This window comes from Myxine glutinosa, chromosome 13 (genome assembly GCF_964187855.1).
Source record: "Myxine glutinosa chromosome 13, kmMyxGlut1.1, whole genome shotgun sequence".
Lineage (NCBI taxonomy): Eukaryota > Metazoa > Chordata > Myxini > Myxiniformes > Myxinidae > Myxine > Myxine glutinosa.
This window is the reverse complement of record NC_136273.1, coordinates 29,757,033-29,783,342: the sequence shown is the minus strand read 5'-3', so window position 1 is coordinate 29,783,342 and position 26,310 is coordinate 29,757,033. Positions and strand designations below refer to the sequence as shown.

Genomic DNA, 26,310 nt, shown 5'->3' with positions numbered 1-26,310 from the left:
AAGATGAATACAAATGATGCATGAGATGAACAAGATGAATACAAAGGATGCATGGGATGAACAAGATGAATACAAAGGATGCATGGGATGGACAAGATGAATACAAAGGATGCATGGGATGAACAAGATGAATACAAAGGATGCATGGGATGAACAAGATGAATACAAAGGATGCATGGGATGGACAAGATGAATACAAAGGATGCATGGGATGAACAAGATGAATACAAAGGATGCATGGGATGGACAAGATGGATACAAAGGATGCATGGGATGAACAAGATGAATACAAAGGATGCATGGGATGGACAAGATGAATACAAAGGATGCATGGGATGAACAAGATGAATACAAAGGATGCATGGGATGGACAAGATGAATACAAAGGATGCATGGGGTGAACAAGATGGATACAAAGGATGCATGGGATGAACAAGATGAATACAAAGGATGCATGGGATGAACAAGATGAATACAAAGGATGCATGGGATGGACAAGATGAATACAAAGGATGCATGGGGTGAACAAGATGGATACAAAGGATGCATGGGATGAACAAGATGGACACAAAGGATGCATGGGATGAACAAGATGGATACAAAGGATGCATGGGATGAACAAGATGAATACAGAAGGAAACTCCAAGGAGGGCAAACTAGAAAAGTGGAATGAGGAGGTATTTGGGTGGGGTTAATCAACGAGGGTAGAAAAGATTATGGTTTAGGATCTGAGATGGTGGTGAACAGCTGTCTTGTAGACTTGGAGGGAAGAATGAGATTGAAGGAGATGTTGAAGATGATTCCACGGGTGGGAAAGAAAGAAGGAACAAATAAGTGGAGGTGAACAGTAGCCCTGGATTTAGGTAATTTCACCAGAAGGGGGTTGATGAAAACTTGCAGAAACCTGGGGGCGAAAGAGCAGAGGGTTCAACACCAGAAAGGAGGCGGTAAAAGACAGAGAGACCACCAACCTATCTGCAATGGTGAAGTGATAAACCCATAGACTCAGTGGAGATTCCAATAATCTTAAAGGCCTTGGTTTCCACAGTGTCAAGCTGAGCAAGACGTGAGGCAGGGGAGCCAGCCCAGAGGGGAGAGCAGATGAAGGCCTTGTGGTTGGATACGAGTTCAGGTGTGCCGAGGAAGGACTTTGTACGATGGAAGATGCCCAGTCAGCGGCTGGTTTGGAGGCCAACTTTGAAATGTGGTTTGCCCAAGAAATATCACGGCTGATAATGAGACCCAGGAGTTAAAATTACTGAACTTCCTCAAGAGGATTGTTAAGAAAGTAGACAGGAGGATTTTCCAGATGGTCATTTCGGAGAGAGATAGTGCGAGTGTATGATTTCTCAGGATTGAAAGACATATTCCAAGTGCTTGACCAGATTGTGATTATTTTTCAATGTCTGAAGAGAGGGAAGAGGTCAAAGCCTGCCTGTCTGACATATGAGATGCCATGGCAGAGAGTGGAGTCATCAGCAAATAGATAAAGAGGATTTTCCAGACAGTCAGAGAGATCATTGATAAAGATCGGGAATCGGACGGCCCAGAAGAAGAGGGAGAGGAGATGAAAGGATTCCGTTGAGTTCCAAACCTTGGCGACGAGAGTCGAGGGAGTCAGTAGGTGTGGAGTTGGCTTTGGATGCCATAGGCAGAGAGTTTGGAGTGTAAGGCTAAGGCAGGATCAAAAGGTCGATGCATGTCCAGAGACATAGCCCTGATCACATGTCTGACATTGAGGGCCTCCATCCATTGTTGGATGAGTAGAAGCAGCATGTGCAGAGTAGAGTAGCCTGGTCTGAATCCAAATTGATGATCTGAGATCAGGCCATTGGAGAAGAAGAAGAAGGCTTTAATGCCATTATAGATTATGTATTCCATGACTTTGCTGATGATTGGGAGCAGGCTGATTGGTCCGTTGTTAAGGGGATCAGTCTTTGCACCTTTTTATTTAGTGTAGTGATGTTGGTGGATTTCAAAGCAGGTGGAAGATGACCTGGCGCAAATGACAGGGAGAAAAGGGCAGAGAGGGGATGTGCAAGAGCAGCAGAGCAGATTTTTTAGGATACATGAGCTGATGCCGTCCGGTCCAGTTGCAGAGTCAGAGTTGAGGGTTGAATGAACTTTCTCCACCTTCTCAGGAGCAAAATACACAAAGTCAGACAGGGAAGGATGGGTACCAGTGAGGGGTTGGGGACACAATATTTGGAAGCAAATACAGAATTGAGGCATTCTCATGAGCGGAGTCGGCTATGGTGCCATTTGAAGGGAGAGATGGGATGGAGGGCAAGCATACACCAGGACAGACTTAACAAAGCACCACCAGGGTTTAGAGGAGGGAGACAAGTTTGAAAGTTCATTTTTGAGGTTGGACAGACGTTGTTTTCTGGCTCTCCCGAGAGTTGACACACACTTGTTGCGGACTTTTTGGAATCCACTGAGAATGCCTTCGGTCGGGTTTTGTTTCCAGGAAGAGAAGGCAAGTTGTTTCAGAGCAACCGTTTCACCTCAGGATTCAGTGTACCATGGGTGGGAAGAAGTATAGGATAACTATTCAACTATTCCCCACTCCTCTTTCTTCCCAACTTTTCCATTCCATCCTCCATCTGCCCCATGTTTCTACCCTCCTTCCAACAATCTTCCTACTTTATCTTCCACTCTTCCACCCTCTGCACCCCCTCCCTCTCTCCTTTCTCACCAACCACCCCCAACTCCCGGACCCATTAAATTACACATTCTACAAAACAGTTAATATTAAACAATTAAAAAAGATAATGCTAAATCTGAGAATGACAATTAAACAACACATGGTCAGTTATAGGGTGTGGGTGTTCCTGGGTGTTTGCGGGTGTGCGTTTGTGGGTGTTTGTGTGTGTTCGTGTTCAATATCCCTCATCTCACCTTCTTTGCATAGCAGCCAGGGAAGATTGATACTTTATCATGTTCTTTGTGAGGCGATATCCAAGGGAAAGCACCCCCAGGGTTGCAGCAGCGCATTACCATGTGAGTGAACGTGTGGGCAAAGGCTTTGATGACATCGAAGGGTAACGACGAATAATGTTGGGATAAAAGTACGATTTCCCTAGGAGTAACAAAAAAATGACAACGAATATAATTAACAAAACGACCGGGGAGGGATGGGGTGTGAACATGGCTAGAGGATTTGAAAAAATAATAATAATAATGCATCAATATGGACCTTGAGATCAACACTTACAATCTTATGTCTGGATAGATGGTACAAACATTCAGGGTCATATAGGTACGTTGATAGATTCACATCTATCGACACAAGTCGCATTGCTCTTTGTCTGTTTGTCTTTTTGTGAGCAGCACATCTCAAAAAGTTGTGTGGACAGGTTGGGTGTGTAACGAGGAAGAATTGATCAGATTTTAGTGAAGATCCGGATACGGTTCCGGATACGAGAATTTCTAAATTCTAAAGTGATTCTTCACCATTGAATGATAGGGCCAAAAACGATACGTAGCATGATATCTCAAGAAGCTGTGGGCGACTTGTGACAAAACTTGGTGGATGAGTTGGTTAGGCGACAAAAACAAGCCGATTCGATTTTGGTTCAGGTCCGAATCCAGATCTGGTCTATCGGTGGGATACAAAACGTAAACTGTTGACAAGGCGGAGGTGTGCGCTCTACTGGAAGGCCACTCTAGTTGCTTTAGTGATTATTATACATTGTCAGTGCATAAGGGGCAGACAAAAAGTTCAAGAAACAGGGTATTCGTTGGCAACAGCAGGGGTCCCAGCCCTCCTATTTTTCCTATTTATTCCTACTTTTTAATAGGATCCTATAAATCTCCTATTTTTTGGTGGAAATTCCTATTTTTCCTATTTTTTAACCCTCAATGTTCCAAAATTTAAATTGATATATTAATTAGTAGAATTTCTGTATCTAAGCGTCAGAACAGACATTCCTATACCAATCGTCAGCCATGGAATTGCTTTCTGGGTCCATAATCGCAAGACAAATTTCCAAAACGACTTTAAGCTCAAATCCCCGAAGAACATATATCTCTTTGTCTTTTTCTCGAAAACCGTTTGTTCGATCGATTTCACAAGTGGTGAGTGCATTTTTGAGGACTCAACAAAGTGCAGTGTTGAGGAAAAATTGAGTATGCAGTGATGACGTCACAAATAAATACTGTACGAAGTGGAGGCATGTCGTTTACACCATGGTGTAAAGTACGTGTTGTTATTGATCTCGACTGGAAATGATATGTATATCTTATGTATATTATGTTATTGTTATTTTTGACTTTGTCCTAATATTAAGTATATCCTTCCAAACAATTGTTTTACCTTTATGATTCGTGCTTCATGCTATTCAGTAACAGAATTATAAAAGATAAAATGAGATGAAAATAATATAACTATGTTTATCACGCATTTCTCTTGGATTATCTCATATACTTTGTGAAGAATGACTGAATGATACCTTGACCATTATCATTGTCCTTTGTCTTATTTCAAAAGTTCAGCTGAGCTCAATTTTTAAGGTTTGTACTTTACTTAGAGTAACAAAACCAACTGTGAACTTTGCGGTTATTCAGTTATTACTAACAACCTTTCCCTAAAGATTCTACCTGAAATTGAACTTTTCTACTAATTTGCTAAACATTGACATTTGATACTACATGTTTAACTCAATCTTTCGCTTATTACAATGAGATTGTATTTTGCCTAAAACTAATAGTATTTGGCAAAGAACTAATTCAATCGACAATTCACACATTTCATCATTTAATTGCAGATAATAAAGAAGGACCACGACACAAAATAGGGATTACAACTTAATTCTGTATACTTTCGTGTGGTAGTTGCATATTCAGCTTTTAACAAAATTACAGTAGAATTAAAATTTACATACGCAATGCTGCACAATAGGTAATGCAAGCAATGTAGGACAATAAAAAAACAAACAAACAAAAAACAATAAAGACTGTTAAAGTCTTGTTGTTTCATAATCTTCTGAAGATAGTACAACAACAATACCAAAGATACATAATTGAATTGTCATCGCTTAGCTTGAACTCAGATTAGTGTTCAAGCTATTCAGCAGTGGAGAAAATGCAATTATCGGGTGGTAAACATGTTAGGACATGTTATTTATCATCTTTCTTGTTTCAGGTATAATCTGCAGACCGGTAAGAAATTTGTTGATTTGCCTTTAAATTACTTTGTTTGTTCTCATTATTTTACTAACTTATGTTTCAGTTTTGAAAAAAAAAACTGTTTGGTTCACAGTTCTTTCCACTTCATGCGTTAACAGGTTAGGATTTTCTATGCTAATTCATTTAATCTTATCTCATATTTGTTTTCTTTTTGACAGGTATACTCCCAGCAGTATAATGCCTGGTGGGAGAACTAAATTTAACCCAGAGTGGTTGAAAAGTGGACATGGATGTAGGCTTTCTGACTGGTGTCAGCCTAGCAAGTCCTCAGTGTTCTCAGCTTACTGCTCGTTGTGCCATTCGGAAGTGAGGTGTGACAATCAGGGTGTGAAACAACTGACACAACATGCCCAAAACAAAGGGCACCTGAAGCGTGCGAAGGAACTGCTGGGTGGGTCACAGACGTTGCTGACATTCGTTCAACCATCAACTTCATCTGCTTCAGCATCAGGGTCAGCTTCTACAGATGAGCCAAGTCGTGCAGCTTTAGTCTGTATGTCCAAAAAAGACGCTATTACAAAAGCAGAACTTCTATGGACATTGAAAGTTGTTCGTTCGAATCTGAGCTACTCTTCCTGTGACGGTTTGAAGGATCTTCTGCAGGCAATGTTTCCTGGTGTTATCCCGGATGGTTTCTCAATGAGCTCATCGAAAGTTTCATATCTCATTAGCGAAGCCACAGGTCCTTATTTTCAGGACATGATAGTCACTGATGTTAAGAATTCAGCTTCTGGCTTCAGCCTCATGTATGATGAAACCACCAATAAACAGAACTTGAAGCAACTAGAAATCCGTGTACGGTATTGGTCTGATGCCGAGGAACAGATATTAGTATTTCACCTCAAAACTTACCTCATGGGTCATGCAACTGGAGAAGATTTGTCCAGGAAAATAATCTCTGCCTTGGATGAATCGAAACTGCAGCTTCAGGATATTATCATGCTCGGCAGTGATGGGCCTAATGTGAGCACCACTGTGTGGAGACAGATTGACAAAGCCATTCTCGACAACAGGGGCCCTGGTCTCCTTGATGTAGGGACATGTACTCTCCATACAGTACACAATGCTTTTCCCAAAGGACTTGCAGAGTACTGTGGAAACCTAACTGAGCTTGCAGTGGACATTTTCTACTGTTTCAAAGGCTCTGCTGCTAGATCTGTTGATTTTCAAGACATTCAGCATAAATTGGGTGCTGTTCCAAAAAAGCCTTTGAAGCATGTCGAGTGCAGGTGGTTGACACTGGGACCTGCAGTGGAGCGGCTGATAGAGATCTGGGAATCTCTCAAAGAGTATTTCTTGGTATTTCTTCCAAAGCAGCAGCCAAAGGACATGTTTAAACCCAGGTACAAAAGAATCAAAACAGAACTACAGCGACCGGAAATAAAAGCTCAACTGCATTTCCTGAAGTTCTTGGCAGCAACATTTGCAGAGTTCCTCACCTTCTTCCAGTCAGAGCAACCACTTGTGCACATTCTATATGACAAACTCCATGACCTGCTCAAAAAACTGATCAGAAGAATTATGAAGACTCCTTCAGTTGATGCTGTGAAAGACATCTCAAACCTTGATGTTTCCATTGTTGCAAACCAGCTGGAGAATGAATCCATGGGTGTGGGAGAGGATACCCGACGGTGTATCGCTAAGTTGAAAGTCTCTGAGAGGGAAAGGATGTATCTTGGGATGAGGAAGTGCTACCAGGCAGCCATAGTACACCTACAAAAGAAGCTTCCATTGACAAACAAAATCCTGAAGAATGCCAGATGTCTGCAGCCACAAAACAGGACTGCTGCATGGTCTCTTGAATCAGCCAAGAGCCTGTCCAGACAGCTGAAGAGGAATATTGACAGTGACAGCATTGCAGATGAATGGAAGGTGTACCAAGAGGAAGCCATTCCTACTGACTGGTCCCAGGAAACACAGGAGAATGAAGAAGAAGTCTGCATGAAGAGAGTGGACAGTTACTGGGGAAAAGTGTTGGCTTTAAAAGGCTGTACGGGAAACTGTAAATTCCCCCAAGTGAGACAAATGATAAGGATTGTCCTTGCACTGTCTCACGGAAACAGTGACGTGGAACGCGCGTTCTCAATCAGTGGGAAAAGTGTCACCAAGGAGAGAGTTAGTCTGAGCGAGGCATCAATCAATGGTCTCCGTGCAACAATGGATGGCATGAGATTGTATGGTGACCGGCCCGAAATGGTCCCAGTCACAAAGGGACTCCTCTCGTTAGGACGTTCTGCTCACATGCACTATATGCAGAGACTTGAAGAAGAACGAAAAGCCAAGGAAGATGAACAGAAAGCCAGGGAGAAAACCAGGCAAGAGAAAGAAGAAAGAGAGAGAACAGCTAAGATTGCTGTAGAGAAGGCAGCGGAGCTGTCTCGTAAGAGCGAGGACTTGAAGAAAACGGAGAAATCTCTGGCAGCAAAAGAGTCATCTCAGCAGATGTCACTGACTGTTAGCAACAGTCTGCTTGATCAAGCAAATAAAAAGCTTAAGGTGGCGCTTAAGAAAGGTGACATGACTGAAATTGCAGTAGCTCAGGCCATGCTTGAGTCTGCTCAGAAAAAGATTCAAGAGACACAGACTCGTATGGTGGAAACCAGGGAGGCGCAGAGAAAAGTGGAGAAGAAAAAGCAGACTTTGATAGAGTCCATGGTGGCTGCCAAAAAGAAGAAGTCATAGTTTTTGTTGTCGATGTTAAGACGGGTGGGCCCAAGTTCATTGGGGGTGTGTCCATGCCCATACATGTACATGTATTTGCATAAATCTTGCAGCAATAAAGCTACCGATGTTGTTCCAATGCTGAAATCTGTGCTATTACTTCCTAGTTTTTTCCTATTAAACTCCTATTTTTTGTGATCAGAATTCCTATTTTTCCTATTATTTTGTCAATCAAAGTGGCTGGGACCCCTGCAACAGAGATCCAGGGTAAAATTTCCTCATAATAAACTCATTACATGTATGTTCTTGCCAAGTCATATAGTTATTTGAATCTTGCTAAAATTGAGCATTGAGGCACAATAAAAAAACGTTTTTATGCAAAGAAGGTTCCATCCGTGAAGATGTGTACGTAGTGATGTGTACATAAAGATGCGCCCTCATTACATAGTAGCCAATGACAGGCTGACTGTAACCCTGAACGCAAGTCCTGGGGAAAGTAATAGTCAGGTTCACTATGTTTTTTCGTTCAAAATTTTTGGAGATTAGCAAAACGATACATTTTTGGAATATTCAGAGCATGAGGAATCCAAAAATTAATGTTGGCATTTGAGTAGACTCCTGCATGAAAATGACACTCAGGACAGTGATGAAGATCTGTAAAAGCATATTCCTGAACGGTATAGACCTAGTAGATCCTGTGTATAGGACTTATAGTTCAATCTGATACTAACAAGGCTGCTTTCTTGCTTTATAAACCCATACCTATAACTTCAAAGGACTTGCAATGTCATGTATTATGTAATACAGTTATATCACAAATATAGACAATGGTTTTCAATTACCTTTGTTTGTTGCGTTTCTATAATCCTGGACACTATTTTGAGGCCTTTATTGGATTCCTTGACCCAGAAAACATAGGATTAGCATATTTAATTAAGTTTGTAGGTTGACTAGAAGCCGAGATAGCGTAAAATATGTATTTTATGGCGGCCATTTTGAAAATCCAAAATGGCGGCCATGCAGGTGTCTGTGCAAATGCCAACATTGATTTTCAGATCCTCCATGCTCTGATGATTCCAAAAATGTCCACGTTTGCTTATCCCAAAATTTTGAACGAAATTATATTTGTTAACATAGTGAACCTGACTATCTTCATCACTGTCCTGAGTGTCATTTTCGCAAAGGTGTCTACGCAAATGTAAACATTAATTTTTGGATTCCTCATGCTCTGAATATTCCAAAAATGTATAGTTTTGCTAATCTACCAAAATTTTGAAAGAAATTATATTTGTTAACATAGTGAACCTGACAGTAACGCCGGGAAATGAGAACGGTCCACAAACTACTCCCATGGTGGAGACATGAATCACGTAGGAGCGCAGAAATAACTCGAAAAAATATCGACAGAACATTTTGCATTTCTAGGGGAGTCTTCCCATACTCGCCATGTAGTGGGGGGGCCTATGTACTCAATTTCAAGTTCGTGTGCAGTTCATGTTAATTTTGGACAACCACTATAAATGTATTCTACTGGGTCCTACTAATCGGAAAAATGATGCCGCCATTTTTTTCTGTTGACCTTTAGTGACCTTGACTCAAGGTCAAAGTTCAAACGTCATTACAGTGACCATACTTCATCCAAAGTATATCAACCTGGGCACCAAAATATGGTAAATTTCACAAACAACATTGGTTATGACATTTGTTTCGTCATTTGACCTTTCGGTTTTTTGCAATATGACTGTAGACCTACATGTAGATACTACAGGTCATTGTATCTTACAAAAGCATTAATTCTTTATCTTAACAGGATTGGAGTCCTTTCCTGAAAAGAGCAAACAGAATATATGTGTGACACGAACAAGCAAAGTGATTTGGACATCTGCCAGAATCAATTTTGTGTTTTTAGGCAACAAATTAAATGTTAAAAATACTAACGATGGCCAAAAACCCCACCAACATGAGCAAATGAGCATGATGAATGAACAGTATAAAGAAAAGCATTGGGAACTTGAATCCAAAAATCAATATTCCAGACATCCGACTTATTTTGCTTGATCGCATCACATGGTTAAAATGACATTTGACATTTCACCTTGTGTCAAGGTAAGTAAAGTGAAGTACATGTCAAAGGTCAGTTACTATCAAGAACATGTCAACAGAAAACAATAAGCAACATATTTTTCCAGTTGAGGATCCAGCAGAACACATTTGAGATGGTAACTGATGTTTGGCATTCAATAATAATGCGAAGTAATGGGATTTACGTGTATGGCGAAGACTATATGTTAATTATGCATATTGTTTCTCTAATTAGGTCATTTGCTTATTAATTTGCATATTGCAAACATTTGAGAGGGCAAATGACAAAACAAATGTCATAATCAATGTTCCTTGTGAAATTTGCCACATTTTGGTACCAAGGTCGATTTACTTTGCATGAAGTATGGTCACTGTAATGACGTTTGAACTTTGACCTTGAGTTAAGGTCACTAAAGGTCAACAGGAAAAAATGGCGACATCATTTTTCCGATTAGTAGGACCCAGTAGAATACATTTATAGCGGTTGTCCAAAATTAACATGAACTGCACACGAACTTGAAATTGAGTACATAGGCCCCCTCACCCCCCCCCCCCCCCCCCCCCCCCCACTAATGTGTTACACACGAAAGAAGAAACAGGGTCAAGTGCATTGGGAATTTGAAAGTTGGTGCGTATTGGAACTTGGCGAGTATTCGTTCCCAGAACGTTTTGAACGACTCTCACGTGCAATTGTACAAATTGTATCGTAGTGGTGGTACCCACTTGTGGTGGAAGTGGGTGCGGCCGGATAACTGCAGCGCGTGGCAAATCCTCTCTTCCGTTCGTTCCGCCTCGTACATGAACTCAGCTGCCCTGTGCGCCTGCAATGAACGGTTCATTAACAATGTACAGTCAACTTACGGTGCATTGAGATTTACGCCAGAACTAATATGTGACATCCAAGTCAAATTGCAAATACCTTCACAGCATGAGAATGCTTCTTCATGAAAAATACTTAACTTAACTTTGATAGGAAGAACTGTAAGAGATTTGCTTTCAGTTTTCTTGTACTTCGGAAAGGTAATGTTGGCGATATGAGGTACATAACGTGGAACATTATAATAATCAACAACACTGGCACGGCATTGAGATTTTGGATTTATAACAGTACGAAGTCACATCTAAAAGCATCGGAGGTAAAAGTGCAATTGGACAGGCACTGGAACTACATTCCAGTGAAGGTAAAGAGGAACAAATGAGTGCATTGGTGAGCACAGTCTGACACGAATTGGGTTAATGGATCAAAAACATCATTTTGGAAAGGTGGGTTAGGAATCGATGGCTGAGAGGGGTGGAAGACTAGGCAATGGGCGACCCTCTCTCTGATGAAAGAATCGAAGGCCCATGTGACCATTTTTGGTTGAGTGGTGGAACACATGCATCGTTTGAATAGACAGAGTGAGTTAAGATGTCCCTGTAGGGAAAGGTGGGGCAAAGTTCGCTTTACAACCAACAATTATTTTTACGCCATGGGACGTGAAGGGTTGCTGAGGCAGTTTCATTGGCTAAGAAGTACCTGAACAGGTTGCCACTCCGGCACAGGAAAAATGCACTTTTTCCCCCGATATAAATACGTGCACCTCCATTTTCTTTTGTTCAGTACACCGAACATTTTTCATTGCACACAATTAAACTGTCACCTAGAGGGCTGTAGAAGTAGGACTTCTACATGAATTAATTAATCCGAATTAATTAATACTATCTTGCAAGAAATCATAGAAATATGAATGTTGTATAAGATATTCTGAAAAGGCACATGTGGATACTGTGGAGCTGAAAACTGTGCTCAGCAAATTCTTTCCAATGCATGTATTTTCCTTTACAGGTGAAATCAGATGTACAGTCACGTGAAAAAGTAAGTACACCCCATGTAAAGTTTTGACTTTTTCAACATATTTCAACATACAGCTATTTGATCTTCATTTCAACAATATTGATAGATAAAGGTGATTATACAGACTTGGCATTTAAAATGGAATTTATTTTTTTTCTTGACTTGGGTTTACTTTCTTAACTCAGTATATCAATCTGGTGAGTTTCTTTTACACTTTGGTGATTTATTTGTTAAAAGAACCATGTCACTGTCTGTCACAGCAAGAAGTCAACAACAGGATTATATCACAGGTGGCGTGGCCAAATGTACGGACAGGTGCATTTGATGATTGGCTTCACAGTCGGGTATACAAGGGTTATTGCGTTCTGTATTAGTGGAAAACAACTGCTGCAGGTCTCCAAAAGTTATTGCCGCTTCCTCTGGAGATGGTCCGTCAACTCGACAATGCTGTTTGTTATGGAGTGGTGGCTTTACTAAATTACGGCATGAAACAGCGTGCTATTGCTCGGCAGTATGGCATCACTCAAGGTCAGGTGTCAAAGATCCTGAAGCGAAATGCTCAGAGGGGTGTCCCTACTCCAATACCGAGGCCAGGACGTCCCCGCAGAACCACAAGGAGGGATGATCGCCAGCTGCACCTGTTAGTCTGCAATGGCCGTACCAAGTCAGCTAATTGGCTTAGGGCTGAGTGGCAGCAACTGACAAATGTGCCTGTATCCAGAAGGCTCGTCAACCAACGACTGGTTCAAGCAGGCTATCGTGCCAGGCGTCCCCTGAGAAAGCCACGCCTGACCAGACAACACCGCCAGCGCCAATTGCAGTGGGCCAGAGAGCACCGTCAATGGCAGCCAGGACACTGGAATCACGTGATCTTCAGTGACGAGTCTAGATTTCTGGTCTGTCGTCAAGATGGCCACGTCCGAATGCGCAGACAAGTGCATGGAGCCTACAACAAAGATTGTATAGTGCCAAGAGTCCAAGCTGGAGGTGGTGGGGTGACCGTTTGGGCTGCTTTTCATGCAGGGGGAAAAACTGACCTGGTTGTTCTGAATGGAATCCTGAACCAGTTCAAGTACAGGGCCATTCTGGAAGAAACATTGCTTCCATTTGCTCGTGCAGCCTTTCGAGGAAACTTTGTCTTCCAAGATGACAATGCACGGCCTCATCGTGCTCGCATGATCCAACACTTTCTTGCTGACCGTGGTGTAGAGCATATGGAGTGGCCTGCCATGTCCCCAGATATGAATCCGATAGAGAACTTGTGGGCAGAATTAACACGTCAAATCGACCACTTGGACCAGCAGCCGACCTCTGTGCGTGAATTTCAGCAGGCTATTGTCACTGCATGGCAAGCGATTCCTGTCCAAACCTTGGCAAATCTCGTGAACAGCATGCCTCGACGTGTACGTGCTCTCCTGAATGCTCGTGGGGGTTACACAAAGTACTGAACTGTAATTTTACTGTCCGTAATCCCAGTCGTAATTTAACTTTTGTTTTTGTTGAAAAAATTTTTGGCTAATGTGCAAAATAAAGAGATACTTCTGGAAAACGTACAGAAGTTTAACACAGTACTGTCCATAAATTGAGTTCTATATCAGTTTACATCACTTTCAAGGATCAATTTATTTGTTTCGAAATGTCAAATGTGGTTTTTGTTTCTTTTAAAGGTCACATGAACAAAATCTAGAATTATTTCAACATAATTCCAATGAACTTTTGGTTCTAAGACATCTTGAAAAGTAAGTTCACCCCCACAAAAAAAATATTCCATATTAAATGCAAAGTCTGTAATATAACAAATATCATGAAACATTTACATTTTGTAGTCCATTGTATAATTTAAATAAACATAAATGCAAATTTCGCATGTGGAAAAACTAAGTACACCGCTACATTTATCACCACTTCAAATACCTAAAATTAGAATCAGGTGCACCAGCTCAGGTGCAAATCATTAGAACATCGCTAGAGAGGATCTTGGAGGAACTTGTCTTATTTAAACCTCAGACATTTAGTTTGGTTTGCTCTTTGTTGTTGAAGTGTGCGGCGTCACCATGCCTAGATCAAAAGAGCTCTCTGAGGCCTTCAGAAAGAAGGTTATAGATGCCTATGAGTCTGGGAAGGGATTTAAAAAGATCTCCAAACAATTTGAAATCAATCATTCGACTGTCCGGAAGATCATCTACAAGTGGAGAAGATTCCAAACAACTGCCAACTTGTTCAGGCCAGGCCGCCCAAGCAAGTTCAGCCCGAGAGCAGACCGCAAGATGCTGAAAGAATTCTCTAAGAACCCCGGAATGTCATCACGGGACCTACAGGTAGCTCTTGCCACTGTTGATGTCAAAGTGCACAAGTCTACCATTAGAAAGAGGCTGCACAAATTTGATCTACATGGGAGGTGTGCCAGGAGGAAACCTTTGCTGTCCAGAAAGAACATCAGGGCAAGACTAAAGTTTGCCAATGAACACCTCGGCAAAGACCAGCACTTCTGGAACAATGTGCTCTGGACAGATGAGTCAAAGGTAGAGCTATTTGGCCAGAGTACCAGAAGACATGTTTGGCGAAAACCAAAGACAGCATTTGACCACAAGAACCTGATACCAACTGTAAAGCATGGTGGTGGAAATATTATGGTTTGGGGCAGCTTTGCTGCATCAGGGCCTGGGCAGCTCACCATCATAGAATCCACTATGAATTCTTCATTGTACCAGAGGGTGCTTGAGGATAATGTGAGGCCATCTGTCAGAAAGTTGAAGCTCAACTGAAGGTGGACCTTGCAACATGACAATGACCCTAAACATACCAGTAAATCCACCAAGGAATGGCTGAAAAGATAGAAATGGAGAGTTCTGGAATGGCCAAGTCAAAGCCCGGATCTAAATCCCATCGAGATGTTGTGGGGGGATTTGAGACGAGCTGTGCATGCAAGAAACCCCTCAAACATCGCGCAGCTGAAAGAATTCTGCATGGAGGAGTGGACAAAAATTTCTCCTAGTCGATGTTTGAGACTGGTAGACAGTTATAAGAAACGCCTACTTGAGGTTGTTTCTGCCAAAGGGGGCAATACCACCTATTCGAGCCAAGGGTGTACTTACCTTTTCCACATGCGAAATTTGCATTTATGTTTATTTAAATTATACAATGGACTACAAAATGTAAATGTTTCATGATATTTGTTATATTATATCACCTTTATCTATCAATATTGTTGAAATGAAGATCAAATAGCTGTATGTTGAAATATGGTGAAAAAGTCAAAACTTTACATGGGGTGTACTCACTTTTTCATGTGACTGTACATTCGTCATGCTTTGAATGCAATCCAAAGGAGGGGATACTGCAGTGGAAATCATTGCCAAATAATTCTCAAGAAATAATGGTGCTCAGGGAGATTTCAAGGGAACTTTTTTCTACAATACATCTGTTATGCTTATTGATCAAAAGCATACCTTTGCATAAAAGCATAAAAGCATACCATAAAAGCATACCTTCTCAAAAGCATTATGTAAAAGCATATCGGCTGTTGTGCTTGGCAAAACCAGATGTGGGATCAGAATGCCTAGGAAACTCGACACCGTTCCCTTGAGAGGACTTCAAAAGACTTTTGCATTATAAGAGAGAGGGAAGCTCTGGCTCTGGGTTGGAGGTCTGGGTCTGAAAGAAGTAGACTCTGCTTGCTCTTGATGAAATTCTGTGCTGTAAACCAAAGTGAACCATTATATGGAACTCTGCTGAATTATCTGTCTCTGTATGTTGAAATACTATGTGCTTCAAACGAACTAGCCTAGTTTTCTTCTTCCAATGATTTAATTAATTTCCTTAAAAACCAACCTTTGTGGACATTCACTCTTCGCAAGAACACCTCTACTGTTCTTCCTCCTCTACACGCATCTCACCAAATTAACCCAGCTCCGACAGGGCCCTCTAGTATGAATCTTTCCGCACCCTCCCTTAAAATAGTTTGTTACAATCATCAACTGACCTGAACAATCCTGGAAATTGTGTATGACGAGATGTCATGTGGGTTGTGTGTGTGTGGGTGTGTGACATGTGGGTGTGTCATGTGTGTCATGTGGAAACCTGTATGAGTGTCAGTGGGTTGTGAGATTCGTTTCTGCCACTGGGAACTTGCCTGTGATCAGTTGTAGACAGGTGTAGTTGCCAATTTGCACATTCATTTCAGACAGACGTGTTGTTTTCGCACAACTTTAAACTTTGGCTTCTGCTGGCTTCATGGTTTCTCTTGGTAGTGTACATATCAATCTGCCAGTACTTTTCAACCAGAATATGAACATGTTTGTACCGACCATAAAAAACAATCCAAACCTCAAAACTCTTGTTCCTTAATTTTTTGTGAGGATTATATCACATCATAAACAGTATCTATATAAATGCAAATTGCACGGTTGTGTCTGAAGGGGGATATACGTCATAACCACGGCATGTATAATGCTGGATGATACCTCATTTAAGAGCTTTTCCTTCCAGACAGTGCATGTGGAGGCTTACAAATATGGATATTCACGCATTTTCGAGTTATGTGCATTTTTGTGACTTGGTTGTGCACATGGGCACTGGGCAGTGTATCGGCTCAGAGTTGCTGGTTTGCACACCTACTGGAAGTAAAAAATAATATAACCACAAGGAGCCCGCCGCCCCCCACCCCCCCCCCCCCCCCCCACCACCCCCTTCCCATGCCTCCTACCCCAAAGCCCTCTCCCTCCCACAGATCTCCCGATGTCCCTGTCCTCTACTGTTGTACTTGTGTGCTTCCCTCCCTCTCCCCATCTTGTCTCCCACTCCCTTTATTATATGTTTTATGTGTCCATTTATGTTTTTTTGTGATTAATGTTAGCTCTTACACGAGCCTCGATCTTGTATACAAAAAAAAAGAAGTACAATTATCTTTTCGTCGATTTACATCACCAAGAAACCTTAGCAGTCTTAACAGTAGGTTGTAGACAGCAACCGCCCAGGGTAGTACTACCGTTCTGACTTAGGAGCGTTAAAGTGGTGCCCGGAACCATCTTACACTCTCCGTGTCAGGATTGCTGGTCTTACTTTCTGTCTCACTCAAACTACAGCTACCGGGCCAGCTTCACCCTCTCTTTCTCACAAACAAACATCATACACTTTTCATCATACACTTTTCTTCTCTTTTATTTAAGGCCTGGCCTCGATGATGGCTATATAGTCCGTGCCTGGACTCTGGAGCCTCCAACATTAAAAATTAAAAAAAATAAACAGTTCGTGACTATTCTGCTGTCAAAGGACATTCCTAGCAAACTCCTGAAACAATCCACACTCTATTGGGAATTAATTACCTTACAATAGCCTGGTGGAACTAGTTTATCTTCTTGTATCACATAAAGTCAAAGGCTATTTTAAAATAATTGACAGGAGCACAGTTAAAAATATATTTAAAAAACCATCAACACAATAGGGGAAATTACTTCGCTATGGGAAAGAGCACACTATAGGAAAAAAGACAAGAAGTCTGCAATTAGAACATAAAAACAAAATGTAACTGGACATGTCCTCTCTCATCTATTTTGGTCAATGATATCAAGTGCAAATGTATTGGTACTTCCGTGATCGAAATATAATTATTAATCAACAAAAGTCTAATTTTGGACTAACGTGTTAGCGCTTAATATAAATGGTCAATAATAGCTGCTGGTGTGCATCTCCCAATGCACTTCACCTTAGTTTTTCCCGATATGGCCTTCAAATGTGGGATCCAAGCCTGATGAGTGAAGTGCTCAGATGGGAATTGTGAAGTGCTCACTGGCTAACCCTTTAAACGGTATCAATGTACTAGTGGGGTATGCTTGCACATTGTGTAATCAATAACAAGCCGAACCTCGTACGAAGGTACATAAAAAATAGAAAGTTTATGATTATAGGCAAGCATCACCGACCTGCTGCTCGATATCAATTTAGGTCTATTAGCCCCTGTTGGACTTAGTCCGAAATGGGGGCGCATGGATTTGGTCTCGTCCGTGCGTCCATGCGTCCGCAACCATATCTCAGAGATGTATGGACCGATTTTGTTCATACTTCGCAAAAAGACAACACATGACGGTATTCATATGCACATCATTTTGTTTCGCGATGTGATCAAAGATGGCCAACTGGCGGCCATTATAGTTGTAAAAAAACCCAATGTTGAACACGTCCTCAACCATTTCTCGGAAATAATGTACATTTGCTGATGTTGTTCAAACTTTGCACACAGATAATGAATGATGGCTTCCATATGCTCATAATTTTGTTCGAGATCAGATCCAAGATGGCCGACTTGCCGCCATTTTGTTACTTAAACGTGTCCCCAACCACTTTTCGGACATGCATGGACCAATTTTCTTCAAACTTGGCACAAAGACAATACATGAGCATACATATGCAGAATATTTTGTTTTGTTATCCAACCAAAGATAGCCGACTGACAGCCTTTAACTCTGTACAGCAAAATAAATAAAACCACGGTGGGGGCTATGACATTTTATGTCTTTTTATTCTTGATTATTTTTTTTATGGACGCGTTTAGTTTTTTTAATGTAAATTTTAATTGAGATTTTTTTTCCCACATTTATATATTCCACAGATTTTTATTCCACATCATACTAAAATATGCCATTTGTGTCTGTCTGATGAATTTTTGACGCCAATACATGCCGTCATTACTTATCTAATCTCAACCAAACTTGACAGGATGACGAAGGGTTACACAATGAAGGTTGCAGCACATTAATTTGCCCCCCTCCCCAAGGGGTTTTTCTCCCCCTCCCCCCCACCTCCCCCACCTGCCTCCCCCCCCCCCCCCCCCCCCCGAGCAAGTTTGCCCACCATTGCCGTCAATGGGGTTGCACGTTGAAGTGTATATAAATGTTAAATTAGCTTTATCGTGGCATATTTCCAAAGAAGATTTATCGTTGCGTTTTTCCAAAGACGCTTTTAATAACAAAATTAATGATAATCGCACATTGTTAATGTTATTACAAAACAATATTGTCGCGCGAATGCCCTCGGTTAATACCGTGGGACCGCGAATGGCCAAACAAACTTTAATGGAGGCGTTTATTCAATGACGGATTTGACTCGGCAGCACGGGAGGAAGAAGGAAGAGGAAGAAGCAGCAAGCTCTTACCTCACGGCTCCCACGGCAGCCCTCGATCCTGTAGGAAATGAAATCAAGCGAACGAAAACCCGAATTCAATGTACAAAAAGAAACGATTTATTATGCGGAACCCGAGAACAATGGACGCGCCGGTAAATAACTATGATTCCTAAATCGGGATCCCACACACCTCACTTCAACAACAGCACAGGGGAATGAATTAAGCAAAAATAACCGTTGTGTGCGCATTTGTGTTGGCTTATCTTTGTGCGTCAGGAATCGTCCTGTCTCAGCACGTCGTCCGAAAACAGCTCCGGTTGGCGCGAACTGCTCGGTCGTTGCCGCGAACTGCTCGGTCATTGGCGTGAACTGCTCGGTCGTTGGCGCGAACTGCTCGGTCGTTGCCGCGAACTGCTCGGTCGTTGCCGCGAACTGCTCGGTCGTTGCCGCGAACTGCTCGGTCGTTGGCGCGAACTGCTCGGTCGTTGGCACGAACTGCTCGGTCGTTGGCGCGAACCAGGCCCCGACGCGCCCTTGCTCGCTCGACCACGATGAAGGCCTCCCGCGCGAGGCGAATGAGTGTGCAGCCCGCTCCCCAACCGTGCCCTTCCTCACGAATGCGGCACGGAAACCGTGGCTCTTCGTTCTTGGGGCTCTGACATTTTACGAACACCCCGCACGAAGTCTCTCCTCGGTTTGCAACCACAGGTCACGCCCCGCACACCGTCACTCGCCAACATCTGACACGAAGCGGGGAGAGTTGATGGCAGAGGAATATGCGAGGGAGAGAGTATCCAACAACGACACAGGAAGGAGAGGGACGTCGATGCTGACAGAGGCAAAATGCGACCGCTCGCTATCGATCCAGCATGAGAAGAGAAAAAAAATGTCGGCTCACGGTTCGTGGTCTCCTTCTCCTCTGACGTCACTGCCCTCCCTCGACTAATCCTTCGCAAGTTGGGCGTGGCCTCAGCCTGCCTGCCGTGGTGTAAAACTGCGCGGCTGCTTGCTGGTGCTCTTCCGGTCAGTTTTATCGTCTTGTGGCGGAGGGGGATTTAATTAATATGGTGCACTAAGGGCCTATCTAAGTGTCTATGGGAGTGCGTTTCCATAAGGGACACTGGGATGCTCACAGAGGGAACGACACACAAGGGAATTTTACCCATAATCCCTGTACTAATTAGCATGCCCCGCCCTCTCGTAACAGGACTGTAACAGGGACGAAGATACAAGCTTAATCCGACATTCGGGCTACAGAACTTATAGTTAAGACTGGGGTTATAGTTAAGACTTTTAAGGGCATCTGTAAGCTAAATATCCTGTTTTTGACATTTTAAACATCATACGTGGGTGGTTCCCTCCATTAGGTACTTATAATAACAATGGTTATGATATAGTCTGGAAGTACAAACAGTACATGATAGAGATTTACACAAACTCACCTCCTGCTTAATGCAATCATCATGTTTGATGGGGTGACCAAACAAATCAACTTCATGGTGAGGAAAATGGTCGTGCTCATCGCTATCCCCATGAGCATGGTGTTCATGAGAGTGGGAATGGCTTGAGTCGTTATGATGCTCATGAGAGTGGGAATCGCTTCCGTGGCCATGATGCTCATGAGAGTGGGAATGGCTTGAGTCGTTATGATGCTCATGAGAGTGGGAATCGCTTCCGTGGCCATGATGCTCATGAGAGTGGGAATGGCTTGAGTCGTTATGATGCTCATGAGAGTGGGAATCGCTTCCGTGGCCATGATGCTCATGAGAGTGGGAATCGCTTCCGTGGCCATGATGCTTATGAGAGTGGGAATGGCTTCCGTGGCCATGACGCTTATGAGAGTGGGCATGGCTTCCGTGGCCATGATGCTCATGAGAGTGGGAATGGCTTGAGTCGCTATGATGCTCATGAGAGTGGGAATGGCTTGAGTCGTTATGATGCTCATGAGAGTCACCATGACTGTGACTGTCACTGTGACTATGACTGCCATGGTGACTGTGTTTGCCATTGTGTCGATGGTGGGCATGGTAATGATGATCAATTTCTTGGTTTTTTTCATGGCTGTCGTGGTCTGAGTGTTTGTGACAGCATTTCTCAGCAACACCCATGATATCATGGGTCAAGTGATGGACCAGGTGAGCCGCCGCTCGGGGAAATTGCTTCGCCACATTGAAGAGCACACTATGGGAATCAAGACAAAAAATCTGCAATTAGAGCGCTAAAACAAAAACTATTTATATTCCCAACAAGAGGTAGTCCATCTTATATGAAGGAAAAAAAGTGAAGGGGACATGGATTTTTCATTTCCAGACCAGAGGCTTTTGCAGATGCACAATGTTTAACCACAAGCCAGTGCTGACAGGATATGCACACACCTAGATTTTAATGTTGGTCCAACTATAAACTGTCATCCTGGTGTTATACGCAAGGAGGGTGAGGCATCAATGTCTGTGGCGTTTATTGGATTGATGTTAAACTGGTTAAGCCATCTGCTAGCATTAGATTATGGAGGTTAAAGATCTCACAGTCTTTTTTGTGAAGAGGATGTGAGTTATTGTCAATAGCCTGGCCAAATTCAAAATTCCTACTATAACGTACAGGGGGCACTGCATCTGTGGCGCAGCTACGCTCACGGCAAATGATGCAAACACGCAGCCATGTGCTGCATATGAAACAAAAAAGAGCAATCAGAGATTGGAGATCCTCGCCAGGACGTGTTTGTGTGGTGTTTATAAGTGCTGTGTTTGTGTGGTTTATTGACGACGTAGATTTTGTTCAATCCAATATGGCTGCCGAACCATGTGACCAATGACATCATCAATTTAATTCTGCCATACAATTTTTGTGTAGATCATGCTCACGAAATTTCAAACTGATCGGATCAAAGCGTTCTACTTGTCTAATTATGACATCATAATGAAAGCACCGATGACATCATCATGAATGATGATATGATGTTCCCCATGGGGAGGGAGTACTTGACAATGAGCCATGTTCCAAAAAAATTCCATGGAGCGGTTTCGGAGATATAGAGGTGCAAAGTTTTTCGGTTTTTCCAAGATGGCGCCCTATCACGTGACTTATGGCATCATAGTCATTTTTTAAATTCTACAGGAGGCGGCAGCGAGGCCTTCCTAAGGTGAAAATTTATTGCCGATCGGATGAACGGTTGCAGAGCACGATACTCGCAAAATCCCCCCTCACCCCCTCCCAAAAAAGTTGCCATGGATACATAAAATTGTCCATTTCATGAAGATTAAAATTCACCATCTTAATCAAAGCTCGGGTCAATCAGATTAAAATTGATGATTTTTTGGATGAAAATTGATGATAGAAGTTTCATCTTGGGTTGACCTTTTGACCTATAAAATAGTTGGTTTCCCAATTTAGTCACTCAATATGCAAATGATGTTCAATTTTCAAGTCAATCGGATGAAAAATTACAATTTTAGAAATTTGACCTTAAGATGACCTTTGACCTCAAAATCAATCAATTTGATCTCAAAAGCTTCTTCCTTTTGACCAACTCTACCATCTGGTGAAGTTTCGTGACGATTGCTTTAAAATTGTGACCTGTAGGCGATTGACAGACAGACAGACAGAATAACGCATAAGAATAACGGTCAAATATATTGTACTTGAAAAATCTTCGATTTTTAAAGTAACAAACGGACACAAATACAAACGGAGGGTAATTATGATGATGGTAACTACAAGCCTTCTCAAACTGCCACCACAAAACCTCCAAAAAAAGCAAGTGAATTTTCTCGAGGAGTAATTAAATTTTGGTTAATGTTTTCAATAAAATTAACGTACGCATTTTCAAGATCGTGAGGTGTTGAGTGGTTATGGAATGAGCATAAGTCCTGCAGATGAGGATTAACAACGGTAGCACCCATCACACGATGAGGTCTCAGATGGTCGAAGCACGACAGGCGGCCTTGGCCAGCGATCAGGCAGCAACGGTGAGCTTCAGAAGGGAGCTCTGACGCGTGTTTGCAGATAACATCCAGGACGAGATGCAGCTGAGAAAGAGAGAAAAAAAAGGATGAAACTTATTTCTTCCCCACCTCCTAACCCCCACCCCGCCCTCCAACCGCCAGTCATAACACTCGACTATACCACCCTCCAGTGGTGGCGTTAGTCATTTGGAAGCACCATGCAAAACACAATAGTGACCCAGTGGGGGCGCCTGTGCTCATACTAAAATACGCAATTTGGTGTCGGTCTGTCTGTCGCTACATGTCTGTGGCCGATGCATTCGGTAATTAATGATCCAATTTCAACCAAACTTGCCAGAGGAAGTAATTGTGTCATAAGATGAAGGTTGTAGAGCCCTACTTCATTTGCCACCCCCCTCCGGTTCAGAAGATGCTGCCGACGCAAATTCTCTACCACTTGTGTCGATTTTGGGTGATTTTCAATCAATTTTCGCCTTGTCAATCTATTTTTTTTTCAAAATCTTCAATTCCTTTTCATCAATTTTTCAAATGAAATTTCAATTTTCACCTTCTGTTGAGCTATCTTTCGCTTTTCCGCACCGTTGCATGTAATAATGAGGGTTTTTTTGTTGATCGTATTGATTTATATTGACGCCACTGTCCGTGTGTGTGTGTGTGTGTGTGTGTGTGTGTGTGTGTGTGTGTGTGTGTGTGTGTGTGTGTGTGTGTGTGTGTGTGTGTGTGTGTGTGTGTGTCCTATATATTTTCGCTTTACAAATGTTTTTTCCTGCAACCACTTGTCCGATCAATGCGAAACTTGAAAAACATAGAAGGGACTCCCAATGGAGAATATTTTATTGCTAACTTTGACATCATGGGTCACATGGAATGGCAGCCATGTTGAATTAAAGGGAAAATTTTGAACATGATTTTCTCCGAAACCGCTAAACAAAAAATATAAACACGCTGTTCAGTTAACAATGGCATTCTTATTCAGAATGAACATGTAAGACGAGACAACGAGCTCTACAACTGCTGTTCTAGCTCGACAACTGAGCATTCCTTTTCATTGTGTTTAACACCACTCACAAGATGATGTGTTTTGTCATCAAAATAACCTCCCTCCTCCCCCCGCCCCACCCCCCATCACCATGACCACCATGACCACCCTCGTGGGTCCCATCTCCAAAGATTATGCACCATTTTTGGGCACGTGGGAGCCCCTGTTGCCTCAGGCCCCATACAATTCCATTCGTTGCATGGGCCTAGCTAGGGGCTACCAATGCCACCCTCTATCCCTTTTACCTACCTCATCATGCAGACAGGCCGCATGATGCCTGTGACAACATTTTTCGACCTTGTGAGCAACCTCCTCTGCCATCTTCATCGCATCTTCCTCAGAGATGGTTGGAACTTCCTGAGAAACCCGAAGGAACGCCCTGTAAACGGAAAAACAAAATTTGCAGTTGATGTTATAGGAAACAGATTTTTCACTTTGTTTTGTAAGGAACCAATTGTGTGGTTAAGTGTTTTATTCAACCAATTTGGTGGTTTGTGTTGTAGAAAACCATTATGGTGGTTTGTGTTGTAGAAAACCAATTTGGTGGTTTGTGTTGTAAAAAAAATCAATAGTGCGGTTTGTGATGTAAAAAAAATCAATAGTGTGGTTTGTGTTGTAAAAAAAATCAATAGTGCGGTTTGTGTTGTAAAAAAAACAATCAATAGTGCGGTTTGTGTTGTAGAAAACCAATTTGGTGATTTGTGTTGTAGAAAATCAATAGTGCGGTTTGTGTTGTAGAAAACCATTTTGGTGGTTTGTGTCGTAGAAAACCAATTTGGCGGTTTGTGTTGTAAAAAAAATCAATAGTGCGGTTTGTGTTGTAGAAAATCAATGGTGCGGTTTGTGTTGTACAAAATCATTAGTGTGGTTTGTGTTGTAGAAAATCAATAGTGCGGTTTGTGTTGTAAAAAAAAAATCAATAGTGCGGTTTGTGTTGTAAAAAAAATCAATCGTGCGGTTTGTGTTGTAGAAAATCAATAGTGCGGTTTGTGTTGTAGAAAACCAATTTAGCAGTTTGTCTTGTAAAAATAACCAACTGTGCGTTTGTGTTGTAAAAAAAAAAAATCAATAGTGCAGTTTGTGCTGTAAAAAAAACCAAATAGTGCGGTTTGTGTTGTAAAAAAAAAAATACAATAGTGTGGGTTGTGTTGTAAAAAAAAAACAACCGATAGTGCAGGTTGTGTTGTAAAAAAAAAAACAATAGTGCGGGTTGTGTTGTAAAAAAAATCAATAGTGCGGGTTGTGTTGTAAAAAAATCAATAGTGCGGTTTGTGTTGTAGAAAACCAATAGTGCGGTTTGTGTTGTAGAAAACCAATAATGTGGTTTGTGTTGTAGAAAACTAACAGTGCGGTTTATGTTGTGGAAAACCAATCGTGCGGTTTGTGTTGTGGAAAACCAATAGTGCGGTTTGTGTTGTGGAAAACCAATAGTGCGGTTTGTGTTGTAGAAAACCAATAATGCGGATTGTGTTGTAGAAAACCAATAGTGCGGTTTGTGTTGTAGAAAACCAATAATGCGGGTTGTGTTGTAGAAAACCAATAGTGCAGGTTGTGTTGTAGAAAACCATTAGTGCGGGTTGTGTTGTAGAAAACCAATAGCGCGGCTTGTGTTGTAGAAAACCAATAATGTGGTTTGTGTTGTAGAAAACCAATAGTGCGGTTTGTGTTGTGGAAAACCAATAGTGCGGTTTGCGTTGTGGAAAACCATTAGTGCGGTTTGTGTTGTGGAAAACCAATAGTGCGGTTTGTGTTGTAGAAAACCAATAATGCGGATTGTGTTGTAGAAAACCAATAGTGCGGTTTGTGTTGTAGAAAACCAATAATGCGGGTTGTGTTGTAGAAAACCAATAGTGCGATTTGTGTTGTAGAAAACCAATAGTGCAGATTGTGTTGTAGAAAACCATTAGTGCGGGTTGTGTTGTAGAAAACCAATAGCGCGGTTTGTGTTGTAGAAAACCAATAATGTGGTTTGTGTTGTAGAAAACCAATAGTGCGGTTTGTGTTGTGGAAAACCAATAGTGCAGTTTGTGTTGTGGAAAACCATTAGTGCGGTTTGTGTTGTGGAAAACCAATAGTGCGGTTTGTGTTGTAGAAAACCAATAGTGCGGTTTGTGTTGTAGAAAACCAATAATGCGGATTGTGTTGTAGAAAACCAATAGTGCGGTTTGTGTTGTAGAAAACCAATAATGCGGATTGTGTTGTAGAAAACCAATAGTGCGGATTGTGTTGTAGAAAACCAATAATGCGGGTTGTGTTGTAGAAAACCAATAGTGCGGTTTGTGTTGTAGAAAACCAATAGTGCGGTTTGTGTTGTAGAAAATCAATAGTGCGGTTTGTGCTGTAGAAAACCAATAGTGCGGTTTGTGATGTAGAAAACCAATTTTATGATTATTGATCGTACAATGAATATGATAAAATTTGA

General features: G+C 41.9%; 1 protein-coding gene across 1 annotated transcript in view; it reads right to left on the bottom strand.

The window, feature by feature from the left end:
• LOC144888625 (uncharacterized) overlaps window positions 1-26,310 on the bottom strand; it is a 76,743-nt gene that overhangs the window by 14,472 nt on the left and 35,961 nt on the right. Inside the window, exons 11-15 of the mRNA XM_078767230.1 lie at window positions 24,138-24,267; window positions 22,704-22,912; window positions 20,330-21,068; window positions 10,657-10,754; window positions 2,902-3,082 (exon numbers count right to left, since the gene is read on the bottom strand). Of these exons, the coding sequence (XP_078623356.1) occupies window positions 2,902-3,082; window positions 10,657-10,754; window positions 20,330-21,068; window positions 22,704-22,912; window positions 24,138-24,267 (1,357 nt within the window). The remainder of the gene's footprint in view (window positions 1-2,901; window positions 3,083-10,656; window positions 10,755-20,329; window positions 21,069-22,703; window positions 22,913-24,137; window positions 24,268-26,310) is intronic.